This window comes from Patagioenas fasciata, chromosome 5 (genome assembly GCF_037038585.1).
Source record: "Patagioenas fasciata isolate bPatFas1 chromosome 5, bPatFas1.hap1, whole genome shotgun sequence".
NCBI classification, from domain to species: Eukaryota; Metazoa; Chordata; class Aves; order Columbiformes; family Columbidae; genus Patagioenas; species Patagioenas fasciata.
In genome coordinates this window covers 18,965,528-18,986,507 of record NC_092524.1, presented here as the reverse complement: position 1 = coordinate 18,986,507, position 20,980 = coordinate 18,965,528, and the positions used below count along the sequence as shown (strand labels likewise).

The 20,980-nt window shown below is 48.1% G+C and overlaps 1 protein-coding gene across 4 annotated transcripts in view; it reads left to right on the top strand.

Moving 5' to 3' along the window:
• Positions 1–3,651, top strand: part of CD151 (CD151 molecule (Raph blood group)) — a 39,963-nt gene extending 36,312 nt beyond the window's left edge. For all 4 annotated transcript variants that reach the window (XM_065839422.2, XM_071809032.1, XM_065839424.2 and 1 more), the window contains exons 8-9: positions 747–833; positions 1,614–3,651. In XM_065839422.2, coding sequence (XP_065695494.1) covers positions 747–833; positions 1,614–1,673 — 147 coding nt within the window. In that variant the 3' untranslated portion in view covers positions 1,674–3,651. The remainder of the gene's footprint in view (positions 1–746; positions 834–1,613) is intronic.
• Positions 3,652–20,980: the final 17,329 nt, after the last annotated feature.

The following is a 20,980-nucleotide window of genomic DNA, read 5'->3' as shown; positions in this document are numbered from 1 at the left end:
CACTGCAGTAGCCTACACAATAAACCCCCAGATGTTACCATGGAAAACTTGCCTCAGTGGATTCAACAGTTTCATTATTTAAAGTGAACTCTTAAAAAACAAACAAAAACCCAAACACAACACCAACAGAAAATATTCTTAGTGATTTATTTTTGCCTTATGACAACAAAAGCTTGGGCCTGAAACAGGGAGGGAAAGGTGACGTTGCCAGCCAAGGATGCAGTAGCAAGGCAGAGGCAGGCAGAGCATGGCTTTCGAGTTTCATATTGATACTCATTACTGTCATAAATAGCAGTGAGAGGAATTTACTATTTAAAGGGTTCTGTCATGCTGGAGTTCTTGATACTGGATCCACTCAGTAGCATTTCCTTGGCCTTTTGGCCTTATGGGAGTAAACACCCTCTCCAGGCACGTGCTAGGCAATGAGCGAGGGAACATTTCTCCACTTACCTCAGAGAAAAATTACACGCTCCCGTGTGATGTGGCTATTTCTTCTGCATTTTTCCTGCCCAGATAGCAGCCACCTTGGATTTGTTCAGTGGTTCCTGAGCCAGTAGGTCCAGAGCAATACAAAACATGGTCCTGTTTACATCATCTGTGTAGGTTTTCCAGTGATGTTGGGTGAAGAGGTTGCTCACAGACACTGCTTTTTATGGCGTTGGTTTCAAGGGTCACAACCATTGGATTAAAGTGAACAAGAGGTTAAAGTTAAGCTGATTTTCTATGTTCCTCCTTTCACCTTGCAGAGCGGTTGCATTACCAAGCTGGAAAACTTCATTCAAGAGCATCTGAAAATTATCGGGGCAGTGGGGATCAGCATTGCTTGTGTGCAGGTAAAAGGGCTGAGAGGCATTTTGGAGCTGCTGGGCAGAAATTAAAGAAACCCCAGAACTGTGGGATGGAGAGAAATCAGATGGTTTAGGTTCTTCCCTGCCTGGCAAGGAGAAGTCACCCAGTACTTTGGGGACCTGAGGATTCACTAGCTCCAAAGCAAAAGTCTCTTATTCCAGTCTGTGAAATTTGCTTCTCATGAAGGAGTGCAAGCACCTGGACCAGGGGGAGAAACTTCAGCTCCCTGGCTGTGGGGGAGGCAGTGCTGGCCATGGCTGGCCGTTTGGCAGCCTGAGAGAGACCTCTTGTGGGAATGTGCCGTGGTTGCTTGCACAGCTGAAGGGTAGGTCTGAAGGAGTTTCCTATCCCAGTTCATTAGGATTATTTTAAGTCATCTGTCATTTCTCCCTCAGCTGTGTCATGTTGAAGAATGGCACTGTGGGCCTGCAAATGATTTGGGAGAGGATGATGAATAAAGGAGTAGGATATGGATGTCCCCCCACTCCCATTTTAGAGGAGAGGGCACAGGGTATTCTTCCAGATGCAGATGTCTCTGGCAAGTAGCCAAATTACACCCCAGAGAAGATGCTGATAATTAATTACGAGGATTAGCACAGATTATGTTCTCTCCTGCTGCTTATTGCAACATGGAGTGCAGTATGTCCAGGCAGGAGCCAGCTGCCACTGCAGTCTGGGTCCAGACTGCTAGTTTGCAAGCTGCTGCCTCAGCTACTTCCGTTGTGTTTTTTCATGCATTTCTCTCTTCTCTTTACACCCTGTAGATCTTCGGGATGATTTTCACCTGCTGCTTGTACAAGAGTTTAAAGCCAGAACCATATTAATAGCTGCAGGAACTCTTGCTCACCCTTTGCCACTTCCCTTAGTGCCTGCCAACCTGACCACTTGCCACCACCACCACAGAAGTGTCTGTAACCTGAGGACTTGGCTCGGTAATTAAATGCCTCTCAAACTATGCACCACTTTACCTGCCCCTCTAGGGGACAACCACCCTCCTTGGTGTGTACAAGGCACCAGGAGTTCAATGGGTTCTCTTCCTTGTCAAGAAACAAAAGAGCTGTTGGTCTGCTGCTAGAAGCTCTAGCTAAACAGTCCCTTGATATAACTACAAAGCAAGATTTATCCAGAGCCGTTTCTCCTGAGCCAACATGAAGGTATCAGGATGCTATACAAGAACCATGGTTTGCTCTCTGAGAAGTGGCTCAGCAGCAGCAGGCATTGACTGTGAGGACGGATGACATTTCTCTGCTGAGCTGGAGCCAGAGCTGAGTCTCTCATGTGGAAGATCTCTCTCCCTCCTCCCAAGGTGTGCACCAGTGTCCTAACACAGCTGTTCTCTGCCTAAGAGGATCTCTGCCTGGTTACGTGGGGCAAGACCTACTCTCCCTGTTGATTGGGAGCACAGTGTGGTGTAGTTGAAATCTTGTCATCATTCTGATGTTGCCGAGATGTGAGTGCCTTAGGATTTCTCAGCAATCCTTCCTCCTCTTGAAGCTTCCCCCAGCACAGTGCCATTAGGAGCCCCAGGAGGCCTTTTGCCTCCTAGCAGTTCTGGAGCAAAGATGATGGGCTACTTTCTAATTCTTTTGGGTCTAGTCTGTTTTATTGAGTGACTTCCAGTGTGAATGAGAAGACCTTTTTCCTCCTAAGTATCACCTGCTGAGGTTTGGGGAAGAACTGGTATAGGCTTGTCTTTCTTGGGCAGGAAGTAAATATATACAAATGTTTTATTAGCCTCCAAAGAGCTCACTAATCAATGAAGGGGTTTCTGACTTTATTGAGATCTAGAAGCCCACTTTACTGGTTACTGCTGAGAAGGTCAGGAGAGTCAGCTTCAACCAGCTGCCACAGTGTACCTGGTAAATGGTAGTGTTGGGTTAACTGCCTGTTTGCTACAGAGGAATAGGTTTTATTTAAATATTCTCTCTGCATTGGGATCCTGGATACATACAGGACAAAGACATCCCTGTTGCCATGGACTTAGTGCCATCATGATGCCAACAGGGGCTTAGCCCGAATTCATAGGATCTTGTGTGCCTCTTTTCTTCTTCTCACCTTCCCGATATGCCTATTCCATCCATGAAGCAAAAAGGGCTGTGGGGTTTTGGTGTTTTTAAGCAGTGAAGACAAACCCTTTTATAAACAAATGTATTCCCTCTCCTGGCCTTTTAGTGGTGCTGGCTGAGCCATGTTGCTTGGCAGCAGACTGTTAACATGAGCAAAATCACCCAGACCCCTGAAGGGTCTTGCAGCATCATGGAGTTTTTAGTTCACAGAGCAGAAACCTTAGACTGGCACTAAAGGGTGACAAGTTAAAATTCAGAGCAGGTCAATCTGAAACTCTCCCATCAACGTCAGCCCCAGGAAATAATCCTTAACTAATGCAGAAAGAGTTTTGGAGGAACTGAGGTGTATCCTTGGTTCCACAGCAGTAGGAAAGATGGAAATCTAAATTATTGTGTAGTGATCTAAAGGAGAAACTTCTAAATTATTTCTTCTTTTATAGTCAAGTTCCTGACAAGTATTGACTACTAACTAAGAGGAAAATATTGAGCATGTTGCTTGAAGCAATATTTCTACTTTCTGAAGTATATCTTCATAGCTGCCTTTACCCGTTTCCTTCAGATATATTGTACAGGGTTGGGAAGGCCAGGAAGAATGAAATACAAACAGTAAGTTGGCTTTTGTCTTTTGAGCTGTTTTATACTTTATGTAATAATATACATTGCTTTTTTTTTTTTTTTTTAAACCTAGTTTAAGTTGCTGGCCAATAGAAAAATAAAGCTTAAGATTCTATACTTACTCTGTGTAGCAAAATTGAAGGGATACCGTGGGCTGGATGGGTTATGTGGATTCTGCAGATCCTGCTGCTGAGGAGCCAGCTGCTCAAGAAGAAGCTGGTCTGAGGCACCAGACTAAGAAGGAAGCTGGGGAAGAATCTGCTTCACATCACTGATCTTGCTAGCCTGGTTATGATCTGCTGCCGTGGACTGCTCCTCCATGGGGCAACCTGAGAGCTGAAGTTGCAGAACCTCAGGATACGAGGGGTGGCACGTCAGCCGTGGTCTGTGCATGGGGGTGTGTGCACTCACTGCTGCTCCAGGGTCTGTGGTGCACCAAGTTGCTCTCACTGGGGTACTTGGTGACCTCTCTTTGCCTTCTCACACAGGCTGCACTTTCTCATCGTGTACAGAGTGCTGAGGCAGCCAGAACAGGGCCTTTGCCATCAATTGAGTTACATTCACCTTGTGGCCCAGCTGCTGCCTGTGATTACAGTCAGGTCTGCTTAAGACAACCAGGTGAGGGTATGAATCAGGTCAAGGCTCTATTGTGCTCTCCCACGCTTACCCCAAAGATCGTGGAAATGTTTCCCCTTTCTATCTTGTCTGTAAAGACAGGTGGGCTACTGGAGGGGGCTGCCTCTTTCTCCCACTGGGATAATGGAGTATGGGTGCTTTGTGCTGGTGTGTGCCGAGTATTTGCTCTGTGTGTTGTAGAGTAGCTTGTAGCCACCTTGCATCACAGACAAGAAGGAGCAAATTTGTGCCCTTTTTAATTACCCTTTGGGATTCAAGGTTGAAAATGATACAAATTTCAAATATGCCTTTGCCCAGCCAGATGGAAATGCCTGCCTGCAGCTAATGGGCACGGCCACTTGGTGGCTCTTGGGGCTCAGGAGACTGTGCTGTGAATTCAGCTCTTGTAACCCAAGTGAGCCTGATTAAAGCTGCTTGGCTGTGTGGGCAGCAAGGCCACCGTGTCACCAAGCCCCAGGGAAGTGTAGTACAGGTCACTCCTTCCAGCCCCGAAAATGTGCCCGATTTTCACATTGCAGCAAAGCACTAATCATGCAGGACTGAGGCTCAGGGCTTGACGTGGCCTGCACTCAGCTCAGGACAGGGTCTTCTGCTAAAAAAACCCACAAATGTCTTGGCATATGCTGAGGAGACAAACCTGGGTGGCTCAGTGGTGGGCCAGCTGCTGCTACAGTACCACTGTGGGAGGGCAGAAGCACTGCTGAGATGCACCAGGTAAGACAGGTATGGAGTCACGTCCGTTTATTAGACGTTGTCCCAAGATCTGCGTGCAACTCTGGCCGCCTGCCTTCAGGAGCGGTGAGGTGAAGGTGGAGCACGAAGGAGGAAGGGAGGGCTTGTCCTGGAGGGTTGTTTGAGGAGATGGGGCTGGACCAGCAGGGCAGGCTGGGCTTCTGACCGCACATTTGCAGTGGTTGCGCAGGAGGTGGCATGGATGGCTCCATGTTAACAGTGTGTTCCAAACAGCCATGAGGCTGCCTTGCCTGTTCTGCATTGGCAGAAAGAGAAATGGCTGCAACTCCCCTCCTCGTGGCTTGTCCAGTTCCCGTCTGTGTCATTAGGGGTGCAGTGTGGCTCCAGTCACCCTTTCCTACTCTCAAGGGAAGCTTAGCCCCCCTTCTGCAAGACTGTCATGGGGTGGAGTCTGTGAAATCTGTCTTTCAGCATGAAGCAATTGCTTAAAAGCAATTTCTCATGTTTGAATTGGCTTCTTTCGCAGTGTCTGTGATCAAGGTGCAATTACCATCTTAAAGCATCCCCACAGACTGCACAGCCTCAGGTCTTGGGGTACTGCCTCCTTTCTTGAGGTAGGATCATGGATTTCTCCCCCTTGGGACCTGGAGTTTTGGGCTGTGATAACTGTCCTTTGTGGTGTGCTCTCTTGGGGTGTCCGGATGCTCAGTACACTTTGCTCAGGAATAAAAGGAAAAGCAGATGTAGCAGTAAAAAGTTTCTGCAGGGGTCCAGCTTTGGGGAAGTCACCCTGTTCCTGCAGTTTCAAACAAGGCACAAGTATTTCATGCTCCCCTGCAGAGCTGCTTCTAACCCCAAACCAGTTCACAAACATGCTCCTGCCGTTTAACTGGGAGGAATTTCCTCCTAGGGAGGCCTTGGTGCCCCTTTCTTTGACCATTTATAAAGCCTCCCTGTGGCTGCAGTTGTAATGTTCTTGCGTGGTGGGCTGATCCTGGCTGGATGCCAGATGCACACCAAGACGCTCACTCTCTCCCTTTTTGCAGCTGAGCAGGGGAGACAAAATTAAAAGTTTCTGGATCAAGATAAGGACAGGGAGAGATCACTCATTATTTACTGTCACAGGCAAGCCAGACTCGAGGAAATTAGGTTAATTTATTACCAATCAAATCAGACTAGAGTAATGAGAAATAAAACCAAATCTTAAAACACCTTCCCTGCACCCCTCCCTTCTTCCTGGGTTCAACTTGACTCTCAATCTTCTCTACCTCCTCCCCCACAGCGGTGCAAGGGGATGAGAAGCAGAGGTTGAGGTTAGTTCATCACATATTGTCTCTGCTGCTCCTTCCTCCTCAGGGGAGGACTCTTGCTTCTCTAGTGTGGGGTCCCTCCCATGGGAGAGAGTCTTCCATTAACTTCTCCAGTGTGAGTCCATCACACGGGTTACAGTTCTTCATGAACTGGTCTGTGTGGGTCCTTTCCATGGGGTGCAGTCCTTCAGGAACTGCTCCAGTGTGTGTCCCCCATGGGGTCACAAGTACTGCCAGCAAATCTGCTCCGGCCTGGGATTTTCTCTCCACAGGGCCACAGATCCCGCCGGGAGCCTGTTCCACTGTGGGCTTCCCATGGGGTCACAGCCTTTTTTGGGCATTCACCTGCTCTAGCATGGGCTCCATGGGCTGCAGGTTGATATCTGTTCCACCGTGGACCTCTATGGTCTGCAGGGGCACAGCAGGCCTCACTGTGGTCTGCACCAGAGGCTGCAGGGGAATCTCTGCTCCAGCGCCTGCAGCACCTCCTCTTTCTCCTTCTTTACTGACCTTGTCGTCCACAGACTCATTTCTCTCGCGTATTCTCACTCCTCTCTTCAGCTGCACTTGTGCAGGCTTTTTCCTCTTCCCAGAGTCGATACCACTGTTGCTGATGGGCTCGGCCTTGGCCAGCAACTGATACGTCTTGGAGCCAGTGGCATTGGTTCTATCAGGCATAGGGGAAGGTTCTAGCAGCTTCACACAGAAGGCACCCCTGTAGCCCCCCTGCTACCACAACCTTTCTGTGCGAACTCAATACACCCTTTTTTCCTGCTGGGCTGGGGCTGAGCAGGGCTGCAGCAGTGGAGAGAGCAAGAACAGGAGCCGGCAGTGATATCCTCCTCCCTGGCAAGCTACGACAAACACACCCTGCTTGGGAAATTGCAAAGGGGAATGCTCTCTCCTTTCCTGCCGTGAAACCTCCCCGGTTGCCGTGTCTATGTGTTTGTGTGTGCTTGCACCCCTGAGAGAAGATGGTGTGTGCTTTTTACCACTCTTAATCACACAGCACCGAGCAGTGACAAGAGATGCCTCAAGCAGCACTGTTGCTGATTTGGGCATGGGTGCATGAACAGAGACTGACAGCTTCTCCTGCAATGTCTGGTTTTGCTGTGGGAGTCATGGGCTTGGTCCTGTGCTATTAAGGAGTGGCTCTTGGGGCTGCTGGCCCTGCTGCATTGTGTCTCCCTGGCAAGCTGCCTCTGCAGGAGGAACATATCTGCTTGCTCCTTCTCTGTGCCAAGATCTGGTCAGGAGGACGGGTGGCGCTTGCACCAGTGGCACCACCCAGGTGGCCAAGGAGGCAACAAGGAGTAGATTCCTGTGGTGCCTTCAGAAATGACAAATTCCTTGCTGGAAGAGAGCATGATGCTCTAAAATGAGCTATAATCACATGAACAGCAGGGGTGCTGGTGGCCACCAAATTGATTCAGTGACTCATTGCAGCACAGCAGATCATCAGGCACACCAAGTTTTTGCAGTCATCTTACTCCCTGCAAAGCAGACTGCTCCTCCTGCTTTCTCAGCTGCCTGCATTAGCAGAGAGGATGCTATGCGTGCTGAGGCCATCAGGATCAGCAGCTTTCTGTCTTCTGATTGCTGCTCCTGCCAGCAGAAAAGGAGCTGCTGAACATCAGGCATTTCCAGGCTTCATTTTTTTGAGTAGTGAACTGTCTTGCTGACAAGAGAAGAGCAGTTTCTGCCTACACAGAATGTAGACAGAGCCCAGTGCCCTAGCAGGGTCCAATCCTGCCAACAGTTGCTGTGTCCGCACACTGGGACAGCAAAACCCACCCCTTTCCCCTTGCAGTCCCAGAGGTGGCTTCCGTGGCTGTAGCATGTGTCTCCAGCAGCTATGGGGGCAGCATGAGGGTCACACTGAGCCCTTTGTACCCCTCTGTGGTTAGAGGCCAACCCAAACCAGGCATTGACCCCAGGGCGCAGGCTGTGTGGAGCAACACGTCACAACTGTGGTAATAGCCCAAGAATAGCGAGGAGGATGATTGTAAATATGCTCAAGCGACTGCAGCTGGGGTGTAGAAAAACACATAAATCACAATTAGAACCTCTGTGTTTAGATAACAAGCCTGTGAAAAGAGTGGTAAAGGCACTTTATACATCCTTGAGATTCCTGCAGGCAAAGATGAGAGCAGTGTGGTAAACTGCCCCTGTGTGAACCCCTATATACAGGCTGAAATGAGCGGGCTCAGTGATCTTCTACCAGGGCTGAATTCTGCAGTGCCTGTATCTCCACTTGTGTCCCCTCTGCCCGGGAGCTTAAGTGCTGTTTTGGAGATCCCCCAGTAGTGAGGTAACAAAAATAAATTTGCTCTTTGCATTGCATTTGTGCCCTCTGGTGGTTCTTGTGACCTGCCTGTGTTGGCTCACACAACTTGGACCATGTCTGTGTGTACATATAGCTATATCTATATATCTCCTTCTGCCATGCTGGAGGATTTCCACTGCCCGCAGTAACATTTACAGGTGAGGTTTCTATTTCTTTTTTTGGTCAGAAATGCTGGAACCCCTTTACCCCATAAACCTGCCACTACAGAAATGTACTTGGTTCTTCCAGAGTCATGGTCCCACTCCTTTCCCAAGGGAGGGGCGTCCTCTCCCCGCCAGGCCAGCCTGCAGCCAGGGGTGCTCCCTACCTGCCAGCAGTCACAGCCTTGACCTCCCCTCTTCTAAAGGGCTCCCCAGCCTCAGATTAGGAAGGGATCAAGGCAAACTCTTTTACCATGCAGCAAATGGCTTTCTAGCTAACCAAACAGTGCCCTGTCAACATTTGGCTGTGTGTCTTCTGTCTGCCACTGGCTATAGATAAACAGGTGTCTGCATAACAGCACCTGGCTGATGGCAAGAGGCAGATGCCTGCATCAGTGCATGGCCATCATCCTCGGGGGAACACAGGGCACTACCAAAAAGTTTAAGCCCTTTGCTTTGTTTTACAGGAGAAGCTGTTTCATCCACACTCATACAGCAAGTATGTGATGGATGCTGGGGGGACCTGTGGCATGAAGCTGCCTGTGCCACTCGGTAGCATGCTGTACACATAGCACACTGGAGCACATATTTTAAGCATTGGCAAAGCCTCCTCTTTCCCGGGAGAGCTTCCCATTTAATTGCCTTTCAACTCTCCTGTGCAGTCATCACTGACTAGTTGTTTCCCCAGGTTGTTTTACACACTTTGATTTCTTGCTGCCCTTCCTGGGATGCGGAGTTAAGCAATGATGGCCTGAGATGTGAGGCACCAGGCTCAGGGTTTGGGATTAGGACTTCAACTGATACCTCCAGACATGGAGCATGTCAGCTCAGTTGCCCCTGGACCAAAATAACAATGTAACTACAAAATAACACCTGAAGGCACATTCCTCTACACCCAGCTCCTACAGCACCTTTCTTGTGTGTTATTCCTCTGTTATGTGCTGAGCATTGTCAGATACTATTTTATGTTTATATAAATTAAATCTTGGCCCACTTACACGTCTGACTCTCTAAGGTATCCCAGGCAAATTCACATTTTGTCCTTCCTTGTGTATTCCATTCCTCCTCCTCCATCAATCAATAGATGTGATCAACATTATAATTTATTTATTTTTCTTCCCTTCTCCCTCTCCCACTGCTCTCTTCCAGGATTTTCATTAACGTTTTTAATAGCAGTCAGTTGAAGGCTGACCTGCTCTTTCCTTTGCTGACTGTTTCCTGCTCTATGGATGGGCTCATGAATGATTCAGTTGTTTAGGCTTTAGCGGGCAACTGTGGCAGAATTACACTAAATAAACATTTCTGAGGTTTGTCCGCACTACCAAGTTGAAGAATCCTAAACCCCGGAACAGGGAATGGAACCCTAGATTTTAAGACAGAAAAGAAGGCTGTGTATATATTACATGTTTTTCAACCCCACAAAAGACCCAGAGCCAAATGTTCACTTATAATAGTTAATAGCACTGGATGGAGTTATTAAAATCACAGTTCCAACAAATGTGGGCTCTTGGTGCCATTTTTGAAAAAAAAAACCAAAACCAAACAAACCAACCAACCAAAATGAAAGAAAAAAACACAAAACCAAACCAAACAAAACCAAACCAACCAACCAACAAACGAAAAAAAACGCAACCCACAAACAAACAAAAACCCCAAACCAACCAACCAACCAAAGGAAAAAACCAAACCACAAAAAAACAAAACCAAAAAACAATGCTGCCTTCTGGAAGTGAACTGAATTTAAAGAAATGTGGGTGAGAAAGAGACAGCAGAGTGGCGGGTTGTTGGGGGTGCACTTAAGGTTCTGACTGGGAATACAGGAGCTTTGTGTTGCATCCCCAGTTTGCCCAGAGGTTTGAGAACACCTCCTACACTGGGGGTTTAGGCAGAGCTCAATGACTGCTTTAGCAAAGTGACCAGATACTCAGATGTTATCGATGCTGGACGGGAGCAGATGAGCACACAGCAGCACAGAAGTCCATCCTGAGCCTGCCTGAGTGAGAGCTGAGCTCCTCTGCACCTGCAACGCCACTGCCAGAGGCTGCTATGCACAGCAGACAAATTCATTCCTATCAGGGTTTTTTTCCCCCTCTAATCATATTTCCTTTTTCTTGTCCTCTTAGATTGAAAACTTCCTTTCAGTGTCTGTACAAGCTGTGCCAAGCTCCATGCAGCCCTGGTTGCAGCTGCACCACTTAATTCCGCCTGTAATCTAAGTAACAATAAAAGTATTGCTCCAAAGGAGCTATGACCCTACAAAACTGCTGAACTCTGGTGACACTTCTTTTCTAAAACCAACAATAGGAAATGCAAATTGGTGTCAAACGGCAGCCTCTGGTTTAGCATCAAAATTTTTTGTCTAGTTTTGCATGGCCCGGAGCTTCAAGTAAATTTGATTCTGCTCTGGCAGGCAGAGGTTTCTGGAAGGTGGAATGCAAATAACTTCTGCTCTCCATGCACTACTGCAGGCATGGATGATCCCAGTCCCAGTCAAATGAAAGGCACTGCATCATCTTTTCTCACTGCCCTTCAAGGAGCCTTGCACTTACCAACTTTGGCCTCTCCTGCTTGCATGGATGGATACTCTCATTTACAGCTGTGAGCCAGACTTCCTGATCTTCTGTGTCATTCCTTGCTTGTCCCTTCAGCCTCATGGTTTGCTTCGTGCAGCTAGCGGTATGTCCTGGCTAATCCTCCAAGTGCTAAATTTCTCTTGCGGAGGTGCTGTTTTTTGCAGAGACCTCTTAAATTTGCAAACTGCCACAGCTTTTGGACAGTTGACCTTTTTCAGACCACTGCTGGCCAAATGTGCTCACTCTTCCTTGAGAGTATTTAAATTTATTTGCACTTTTCTAAGATTTTTTTTTTGTAATTTCAGCATAAATTGTTTTAATCTTTTATTATTCGCTGTTATGCTAAAATAGTGGAAATACAGCTTTGGAACAAACATGTATCCACAAAGAATGTTGTTGTGTATCTTTCCTGGGTTTTTCTAGTGAAAAGTTTGTGTATGTACATTTAGGTGAGCAAATCCAGCATTTCCAGGTCCCTGGTGCCATGTGCAAAGATGCTGCCTTGTTCAGAGAGTGGATTTTCTGGAATAGGACATAAATGAACATCAACTTATACCAGATGGGATGTTTTGCATTTAAAGAAAAAGGTATATACAGGCAAAACTAAATATGATGGCTCTATTCATGTGCATGGACATCAAATGTGCTAAAAGCTACCTCCTCCTCTCCCCTGATGCTGTGTTTATGGTCCTCCAGGGCAGTCTTTGGTAGCAAGAGCCCAACTTTGAGGATAATTGGGTAAATTCCAGGTTTGTTGGAAGCAAGTTTCTGTGGGAGAAAAACAAACTTGATTAAGCAGAGGACTATCTCTAACAGAGTATGATGTAGACAGATAGGATCAATGCCCACCTTGGAATACAAACTCCAGAGCTCAGCACCAAGCTCCTGTGTGCCCCAGGATGGTGTGGTGGGGACCCTCCTCTGCTGTCTTGCCACTCCCCTTCCCCAGGTGCGATGGAGGGCAAAGAGGTGGTGTGGGACCTGGGACCTGTGGTATGGCTCTCTGTCTCCAGCTACAGGCCACCTCCTGAAAGCTGGAATCCAGGAGAGCTCCAAGGCCCAAAAGGGATGTCCCAGCCTGGGAGAGGGGTCAAAGCAGATCCCCAAGGCGGCACCACGATAGCCACAGATGGGCCCACCATGTCCAGGGCTACAGCTCCTCAAGATGCAGGAGGGGTCAGCGAAGCAGAGCTCGGGACGCTGCTCATGATGAGGGCTGAGCTCCAGGGCCCAAAAGGGTCATCCTGCCTGGATACGGTAGGTTTACATTGGATGCATGTTTACATTGCTAGAGAACCAAAGACACCACCTTTCATTAGTTCAGAGAGCTATATTGTCTGGAAGGTAAACAGCTATCTGTACTTGCTCAGTATCTTCAACAATGTCCACCGAATGGTCTGTACTATGATGAAAGCTGGAGCTCCAATCTGCTTGTGGCAGACAGCAGAGTAGTGCCCAATGACATGCTGTCCTGGTTTTGGCTGTGATAGAGTTCATTTTCTTCCTACTAGCCGGTATAGTGCTGTGTTTTGGATTTAGGATAAGAATAATGTTGATAACACACTGATGTCTTAGTTGTTGCTGAGCAGTCATGGACTTTCCAGCTTCTCATACTGGCCTGCCAATGAGAAGGTGGGGAGTACACAAAGAGCTGGGAGGAGACACAGCCAGGACAGATCACCCCAGCTGACCAAAGGAGTTTTCCATCCCATATGTTGTCATGCTCGGTACATAAATGTGGGGAAAGAAGAAGGAAGTGGGGGATGTTCGGAGTCATGGCATTTGTCTTCCGAAGTCACTGTTCCATGGGATGGCACTCTGCTTTCCTGGAGGTGGCTGAACACCAGCCTGCTGATGGGAAGCAGTGAATAACTTCCTTGTTTTGCTTTGCTTGTGTGGGCGGCTTATGCTTACCTATGAAAGTGTCTTTATCTCAACACACAAGTTTTCTTACTTCTACCCTTCTGATTCTTTCCCCCACCTCACTGTGGGAGTGAGTGAGCAGTTCCTTAGTTGCCAGCTGGGGTTAAACTACGACACATGCAATCCCTACTGCAAAGGACAGAGATCCAAATAGTTTCACTGCAAGGAGTTTTATGTGCAAGGAAAGCAGCGGGTAAGAAGGACAGTATGACATTTGCCTTCTTATGAAAAGGAAACAGGAGGCACAAGTGGGCAGATTTGTCAGAGGCCTGAGGAATGACTTAAACCTTAGGCTGGACTTTGAAAGAGCATCCAAAATCATGGCCCAATATAATCAGCACCTCCCTGCCCCAAGGAGACCCAAGGATGCTCCCTGTCCCTGCTCCCCCGCTGCTGCCTGCTGCAGTAGGCCCAAGAGTGCTCCCACCAACCTCGGCCTCGTGTGCCGAGGGACCTCCGCTGGGATCAGCTCCTTGTGGCATGGCTGTCCCGGCCTGTCTGCCAGCGGTGCTCGCTCCTTCCCGAGGAGGCCAGGAGATCCCGTTCGGGTCTTGGAGCTTGGCCCTCATCACGAGCAGCAACCCAAGCCCCACTCCGCTGCTGCCTCCTTCTTGAGGAGTCGTAGCCCCGGGTATGCTGAACCTGCCTGTGCCCATTGTGGTGCCGCCCCAGGGACCTGCTTTGGCCCCTCTCCCAGGCCGGGATGTCCCTTTTGGGCCTTGGAGCTCATCTGGATTCCAACTTTCTGAAGGTGACTCTTGTTTCACTTCTATTGGATTCAGAGTTCTTCCTGGATAGAGGATACAAGGATGCTTGTTGTCTCCTGGGCATGACCACTTGCTGCTAGCCTCTGGGCTTATTACAGGCAAGAACAAAGCTAGAAGCAAAGAATCATCAAATAGTTTTGGTTGGAATGGACCTTCTAAAGTCATTGAGTCCCAACACCCGTGCAGTGAGCACGGACATCTTCAATTAGATCAGGTTGCTCAGAGCGCCATCCAGTCTGGTCTTGAATGTTTCCAGGGGGAGGATGTGATCTGGGAGAGGTTACTAATTCCTGTTTCTTCCTCTTAGAATGAGCTCAGGGGAACAAGTTCACTTTTCTGGCTCAGTTTTAATGGTACTTTTCCCCAGGAAAGGGTCCTTGATGGAGGGTGCATAGAGTTACAGCCCCCTCAGGTGTCTCCTTCTGACCTGCGTGCTGACCCTGCAGGTGAGGGCAGCCCTGATGACAGCACATCCTGAGCAACGGTTAGAAACAACAAGCTATAATTGACGCAATTATGCCTTTAATTAGGTATAGTTGAGCTAATGGCTTTTTTTTTCCCCAGTCTGCATCCCCTCTCCTGGATAACCTATGAATCAAGCTCTGAGGTCCCTTTTAGGACTTGTAGCAGAAAAATCTTCACCCCTTCTTCCCCTCCAGCTAATTAATCCTGTAACTATCCCCCAAGGGGTGGCAGGAGATGCCCCCAGTTGCTCTTAATGAAGCCAGTTGGTGCATGAGGGTTATTTTAATGCCTGAAGGGGCTCCCAGGTGATTCTGTGCAGGGCTGGGTCTTCCTCTCTGCACCTCTAGCCCAGGAGAGGGGCTCTGGCACCAGCCAAAACAGACGTGTTGGGGCAGAGCCCGGCAGCACTGCTCTCGGCATGGTGGCTGAGCTGCTTGCAGGTGAGATGTGCTTTGACATGAGAGCAGTCCAGACCAAGGGCTGGGTGCAGGGCTGCATGCTGAAGGAAAAGGCTGCAGGATAGGAGAAATGAAACTGCATGTGTTTTTTTGTTACTGCTCATTCTGTGTTGCAGGAGCGCTAGCAGAAAGCCAGTGACGTATCCCTGACATGGTGCCACCATCAGCCAGCTCACACAGCTGAGGGCAGGAGCAGCATGTTCCCTGGTGCCTTGCCCTGGTGAGATGCATGTCTGGCCCTGCCTGGCGCATGCCAGCCATTGCAGCATCTCTGTCCCTGTTCAGGGGAAAAGCAGTAGCTGCCACAGCCCCTTTTTGTGTGTGTGTGTGCATTTGGTCGGAGGGGGCTGCAGCACTGCAGGTGGCCTGAGCTCTTACCCTCTACAGTGCAGAGGGTAAGGGTCAGCAGTGGAATGGCTGCACCACTGGCTTTAACTCCAGCAGCTTCACAACAAGCTCTTTCCTATGCAGGAGCTGTGGGATGAGCCAGGCACATGGGGATGGGGAATGCATCCTGTGTGCTGGGGTTAAATAAACCCTGTAGTGAACAAATCAAATGTCATGTCCTCTCAGCTGTTTTTATTTCCAGGAGCAAACCTAACCCCACGGTTATGCAGATAAGTGCTAATTTGAATGTCTCTGACACCAGAATGAAGGAAGCAAGAGATGGTCCCAGGGCCAGAGTAAATATCACTCCTGCTGGGTAAATGATATAGAAATGAGGGGGTAAGAAATCGGGAGATGTTTTTTTCTTTAGCCATTTTATGGAGCTGTGCCTGTCTCTGTGATGACTTCTTGCAGCTGGCCTCTTCTGCAGCCAAGCTGAAATGTCCACTTGAACTTGCTGTTGAGCATTTGCCTACCTACGAGACTCATTCTTCCCACCACACTTAATGATGAGAAAATCTCTGATGCCACTTGGAGAGAGGAGACCTTATCTCATGTTCTCATGCAGTGAGGCATGCTGCTTCAAACAGTTCTGGGTAAAGTGGATTGGAAAAGGGCAAAAGGAAAAAGTGAGTTGAAAAGGGGGTGTCCATGCTGAGGCAAGAGTGGGGTCTCCTCTCAAACAGGAGGAGTGCTGCCCCCTTGTCTGTGTTTCCCTCCTGTCTTTGCTGGATACCTTGGGGACCACTTGCTTTTCAGCCTGGGCTTCAGCAGCCCCAAATTATAGGCAGGAATAAACCAGTAGAAATAGGTGGTACCCAGGTAGCAGGAGTGTAAGCAAGGCTTAAGATGCAAATGGGTCCTGCTAGTGCCCTTCACTACAGCTGGGTATGAAATTGGGTGGCACACCCCATATCTCAGACCTCTTCTAAGCCAGAAGACTCCCCCAAGGTCAGGTGTGTAGTTACAGAATCACAGAATGTTAGGGATCATCCAGTCCAATCCCCCTGCCGCAGCAGGAACACCCAGATGAGGTTACACAGGAAGGTGTCCAGGCGGGTTTTGAATGTCTCCAGGGTAGGAGACTCCACAACCCTCCTGGGCAGCCTGTTCCAGGGTTCTGTCATCTTCACTGTGAAGAAGTTTCTTCTTATGTTTAAGTGGAACCTCCTGTGTTCCAGTTCGAACCCATTGCCCCTTGTCTTACTGTTGGCTGTCACCGAGAAGAGCCTGGCTCCATCCTCGTGACACTCACCCTTTATATATTTATGAACATCAATGAGGTCACCCCTCAGTCTCCTCCAAGCTAAAGAGTGCCAGCTCCTTCAGCCTTTCCTCATAAGGGAGATGCTCCACTCCCTTAATCATCTTTGTTGCCCTGCGCTGGACCCTCTCCAGCAGTTCCCTCTCCTTCTTGAACTGAGGGGCCCAGAACTGGACACAATATTCCAGATGTGGTCTCACCAGGGCAGAGTAGAGGGGAAGGAGAACCTCTCTCGATCTACTAACCACCCCCCTTGTAATACACCCGAGGACACCATTGGCCTTCCTGGCCACAAGGGCACAGTGCTGGCTCATGGTCATCCTGCTGTCCACCAGGATCCCCAGGTCCCTTTCCCCTACACTGTTCTCCAACAGGTTGTTCCCCAACTTATGCTGGTACCTGGGGCTGTTCCTGCCCAGATGCAAGACTCTACACTTGCCCTTGTTATATTTCATTAAATTTCTCCCCACCCAACTCTCCAGCCTGTCCAAGTCTCTGGATGGCAGCACAGCCTTCTGGCATGTCAGCCACTCCTTCCAGCTTCGTGTCTTCAGCAAACTTGCTGACAGTGCATTCTATTACCTCATCCCAGTCGCTGATGAATATATTGAATAGTGCTGGCCCCAGTACTGACCCTTGAGGCACTCCACTAGATAGTTAGGTGCAGACAGACATCTCTGTGTTTTGAGCCAAGCCCCCTGAGATCATTCAGCCCTTGCTTTGGAGAGGTCACCCAACCTCCTGAAGCTGTAAAGATCCTTTCTTCCTCACCACAGCTGCTGATGTGTTGCTTTTATGCATGCATACATCCAGTAACTCACACCCACTGCCAGCTGTAGAACCTTGACACCAAGTTGTACATCAGCCACTGCTCCATGCTGCCTCAGCATGTGATGGGAGATGGCAACCACCATCCTCCCCAGCTGCTGGGGTCCTATCAACTGGGACAACCTGCAGGGCGAGGTCTATGATGATAGAAGCTGGGGAGCCCTGGTAGCAGGCTTAATTTGGGGCTGCTGTTTGCTGCACTGACAAACCTAAGGCTGAGGAATCACCTGAAAGTGAGGTCAACCTTAGATCCGGTGCTCCCAACTCTGAGCTCTTTGAGGTAGCCCTGGGCATGGTGGGGATGCTGGCTTCTTCCCACCGGTAAGCCAGTGGTGGCTGCCCTCTCTCACCTGCCTGCATGCACCAATTGCAGTGGCACCTTGCTGGCGGCTCTCTGGGAGGCTCCTGACCAAGGCTGACTGGTGAGTGGCAGGGCCAGGATCAGACATGTGGCATATGGTCCAGCACCCTGTTCATGTGCCACCCCTGTTTGTTGCTGAGGAGCACTGTGGCTGTACTCTCCTGCCCCCATGGGCAGCTCTCAAAAGCATCTCAGTGCTTTCTAGGCACCTGGCCCCAGTCATCTGGTGGGATTAAATCCAGCCTGTATCACATCTGCCTAAAAGTTTCCTGGGGACCTGGGGCTCAGATGTTCCCTGGAGTAGCATCTCACATTGCTTCTGTAGCTCAGGTGCCAACATGACTTTAATACAACTTCTTAAAGTATGCATTTGTATCTAGTAAGCCCTTGAGTACAGCAGAGTCCCTTTTATATTGAAATTCAGGTTCCTCAATAACATTTTATTATGAGGCTTGCTATTTTTGGAATTGCTGTTATTCTGTTATGAGCAAGGCACCTAACATCCTTCTATATGAAATCATTAAGGGCACAGCAGAGTTCATTACAGGGGCATTTCTCTGGATTAAGAACAAATCAATACCACATACTAATATCACAGCCTGGTACCTGGCTTCAGTTGCAAACAGCATATCCAGAGGCAGATACTCATCTTTTGGCCTCTTGTGCTCTTCTTTCAATATCTTATTTACTGTTTTCCCCCAAGCTGTTGTGATGGATTTATGAGCAGACAAAATCCAAAGGTTGTTTTTCCCTGAGCTACCTGAATATTGTAGCTTTTAAAATAAAGAAGAAAGAAATAACCAGATTAAGTTTGTGCTGTTGTGGTAACCTCACATGGAGTATGACTTGCCCACTTGTGCCAGAGAAGTCCCCTGGAAGCAGACGTTGCAGAAGGTAGTGACGGTCTGAAGCTCCCTCTGTTTCCATTCTTCTGATCACATTCAGAGTTTAGAATAAGTTTCAGATGTTTTGAGTTAAGAACATGCCTGGGGGAGGTGGGTTGGGAGGGAAAAAGGATGAGGATAATCTATAAGAAGGCTCCAATAGAAGGAAGAGCTCTGCTGACCAAGTGTCACCTGGTGGAGTTACTGGTTTTTTTACTGAAAATCTGCCCTGGGTTGAGCTGTGGAAACACTTGGAGTTTGTTGGCCTCCTGGGCATTCTGCACTGGCAGGGAGTGAGAGTAAACACTGCTGTCTTGGTGGGTATGGGGCATTTGGCACAGCCTCCATGAAAGACCTTTGCTAAGGCAGTGTGTGATCACCTTGATCCTGGGTGGAGGCTCCAGCTTTGCTCTGGACAACAGAGATCCTGGACCTGACCCAAACCAGGTTTGCCTATCTGTGGTTTGAAACAAGGGTAATATAAAAGGGGTTTAACTGTGCTCAGCTTGGGGCTGTGGAGTGGATGGCACTGGCTGCTCTTCACCTATCAAGAGCCGTGTCTCGAGATGTCTCCTGCTCTAGCTGAGAAGGGAGTTTCTCCATGTTGCTGCTCCCAGCTATTGCAGCACACAATATCCATTTGGTTCAACAGCAGCTCAGGTAGCTGACATGAAAGCTGCTGATGCCAATGGCATTTGTTTCTCGTTATTTATTAGAAATATTTATTAATCAGTGTAATTATTCATTTTTGCCTTTATAAAAAATGATGCTTAATGGAGAAAAGCAGCCATTTGTCTAGGCTGCATTTAATGCTTAGTGGATCCAAAAGGTGTTTTCTTCAAGCTGTTTTGACAATAATAATAATAACAATTTTAAAAAATCAAGTTGGTGAAGTGTGGAGCTGTAGGCCATCTCTGTAATGATCTGAAGCACTCAAGCCCTTATTAACTTAATACTTTCATTTACTAGCTCCTTCCTGGAGGAAGACCTCCTAGTCAAACTGCTGTTGCTCCTTTAAAAATCTGAAATTAGTAATTGCTTCAGCTGCACACCTCATCATAAGGAAAGGCCTACAGCTGAGAGCAGCACTCATCTTCTTGGTTTTGTTTTTAAATTTTCAGGGGGAATTTCAACAAAACCTCCAGCCCAAGCTTTAGGTATGCCATTGCTGCATATAAATTCATAAACTCAATTATAAAAGTTCTGCATTTCCACTTTCTTTGGAAACAGGAGGCTTGAGGGCTTGATTGTATTGCAAATTGTTACAGTACTGATCAAGCACTGGGCAGAGCCTGTCAGCTGGTGGGTAGTGGCTGATCAATGCTGGTAGAAGTAACATCCTGTTTCATCAGTGAAGCCTTTAACCAGGAGTAGTTGACACTGCTCTGATCATCATTTACCCTGTTGTTCCATTAAGTGGATGTTTTCTCCCTTCCCTTGTCTAGCACTGTCTGGAAGGAGCACAATTTCACACAAGCTACTATAGGGAAGTCTTAGTTAAAAAGAAAAAAAGAAGGGGGCGGTGAGGGGGACAAGGACTTTAAGGAAGCTTAGAGTAAATAGCTGGAGATAATTGGGCTTTAGCTGTGTTCTCACACCTTCAAGATTGCTGGGGACAGTGACACTGCCAATATTTGAATTGCTGCGCAAGCTCAGGGCACCAGCTTTGTATCAGCAGTTCCTACACTGGGCTCTGCTCACAATCAAAAAGCACTTTTAAAATCTATTTAAAGATATTCCATTAGGATTTCAAAGCTGTATATGATAGGGGTCCTTGATGAAAAGGAGGCAAGAAGACACCAGGGGCTGGGTGAAATTAGGTTTCTCCTTGTTGCACATCTCTGATGGTTTCTGAAGGGTGGGATGAGTGCCATCTCAGAGCTACAGGCATGGAAGCTGAGGCACTGCACCGGTGGTTTGCCCAAGGCTTCTGTAATGAGCCTATTTGTTCTTGTCAAGTCCTGTCTCTAAATATACACCTTAAGGCGAAGCATTTTTCTGTCTTTGAAGGACATGAGCTATGATTTTACATGGAGATGGGCAAACGGATTCTCTGTTGCTCATGTGACGAGCATGAAGAAACCAAAGAGAGGGTGGAATGGGATGGACACAAAGTACAATGGCATTGGAGGAAAGATTCCTATTGAGCTTCATGCACTTGGATCAGGTCTCTGGAGGGCTGTTGCTAAGGACAATAACATTTATGTTAATCTCTGAAGTAATTCAAAGCTTGTGGATACTGCTGTGCCGAACCACTAGAAAAAGTGGAAAGAAGCAGCTCAAGAAAGGTCAGCACCTAAAGGTGGGTGCTGAGCACAGCTGTCTTACTGCTGGCACTGATTTATTTCATATGGTTTCAAAAGCAGTTAATTTATTGGAGTGCTCCAAGTAGACCCGCTTTTAAAAGAAGAATG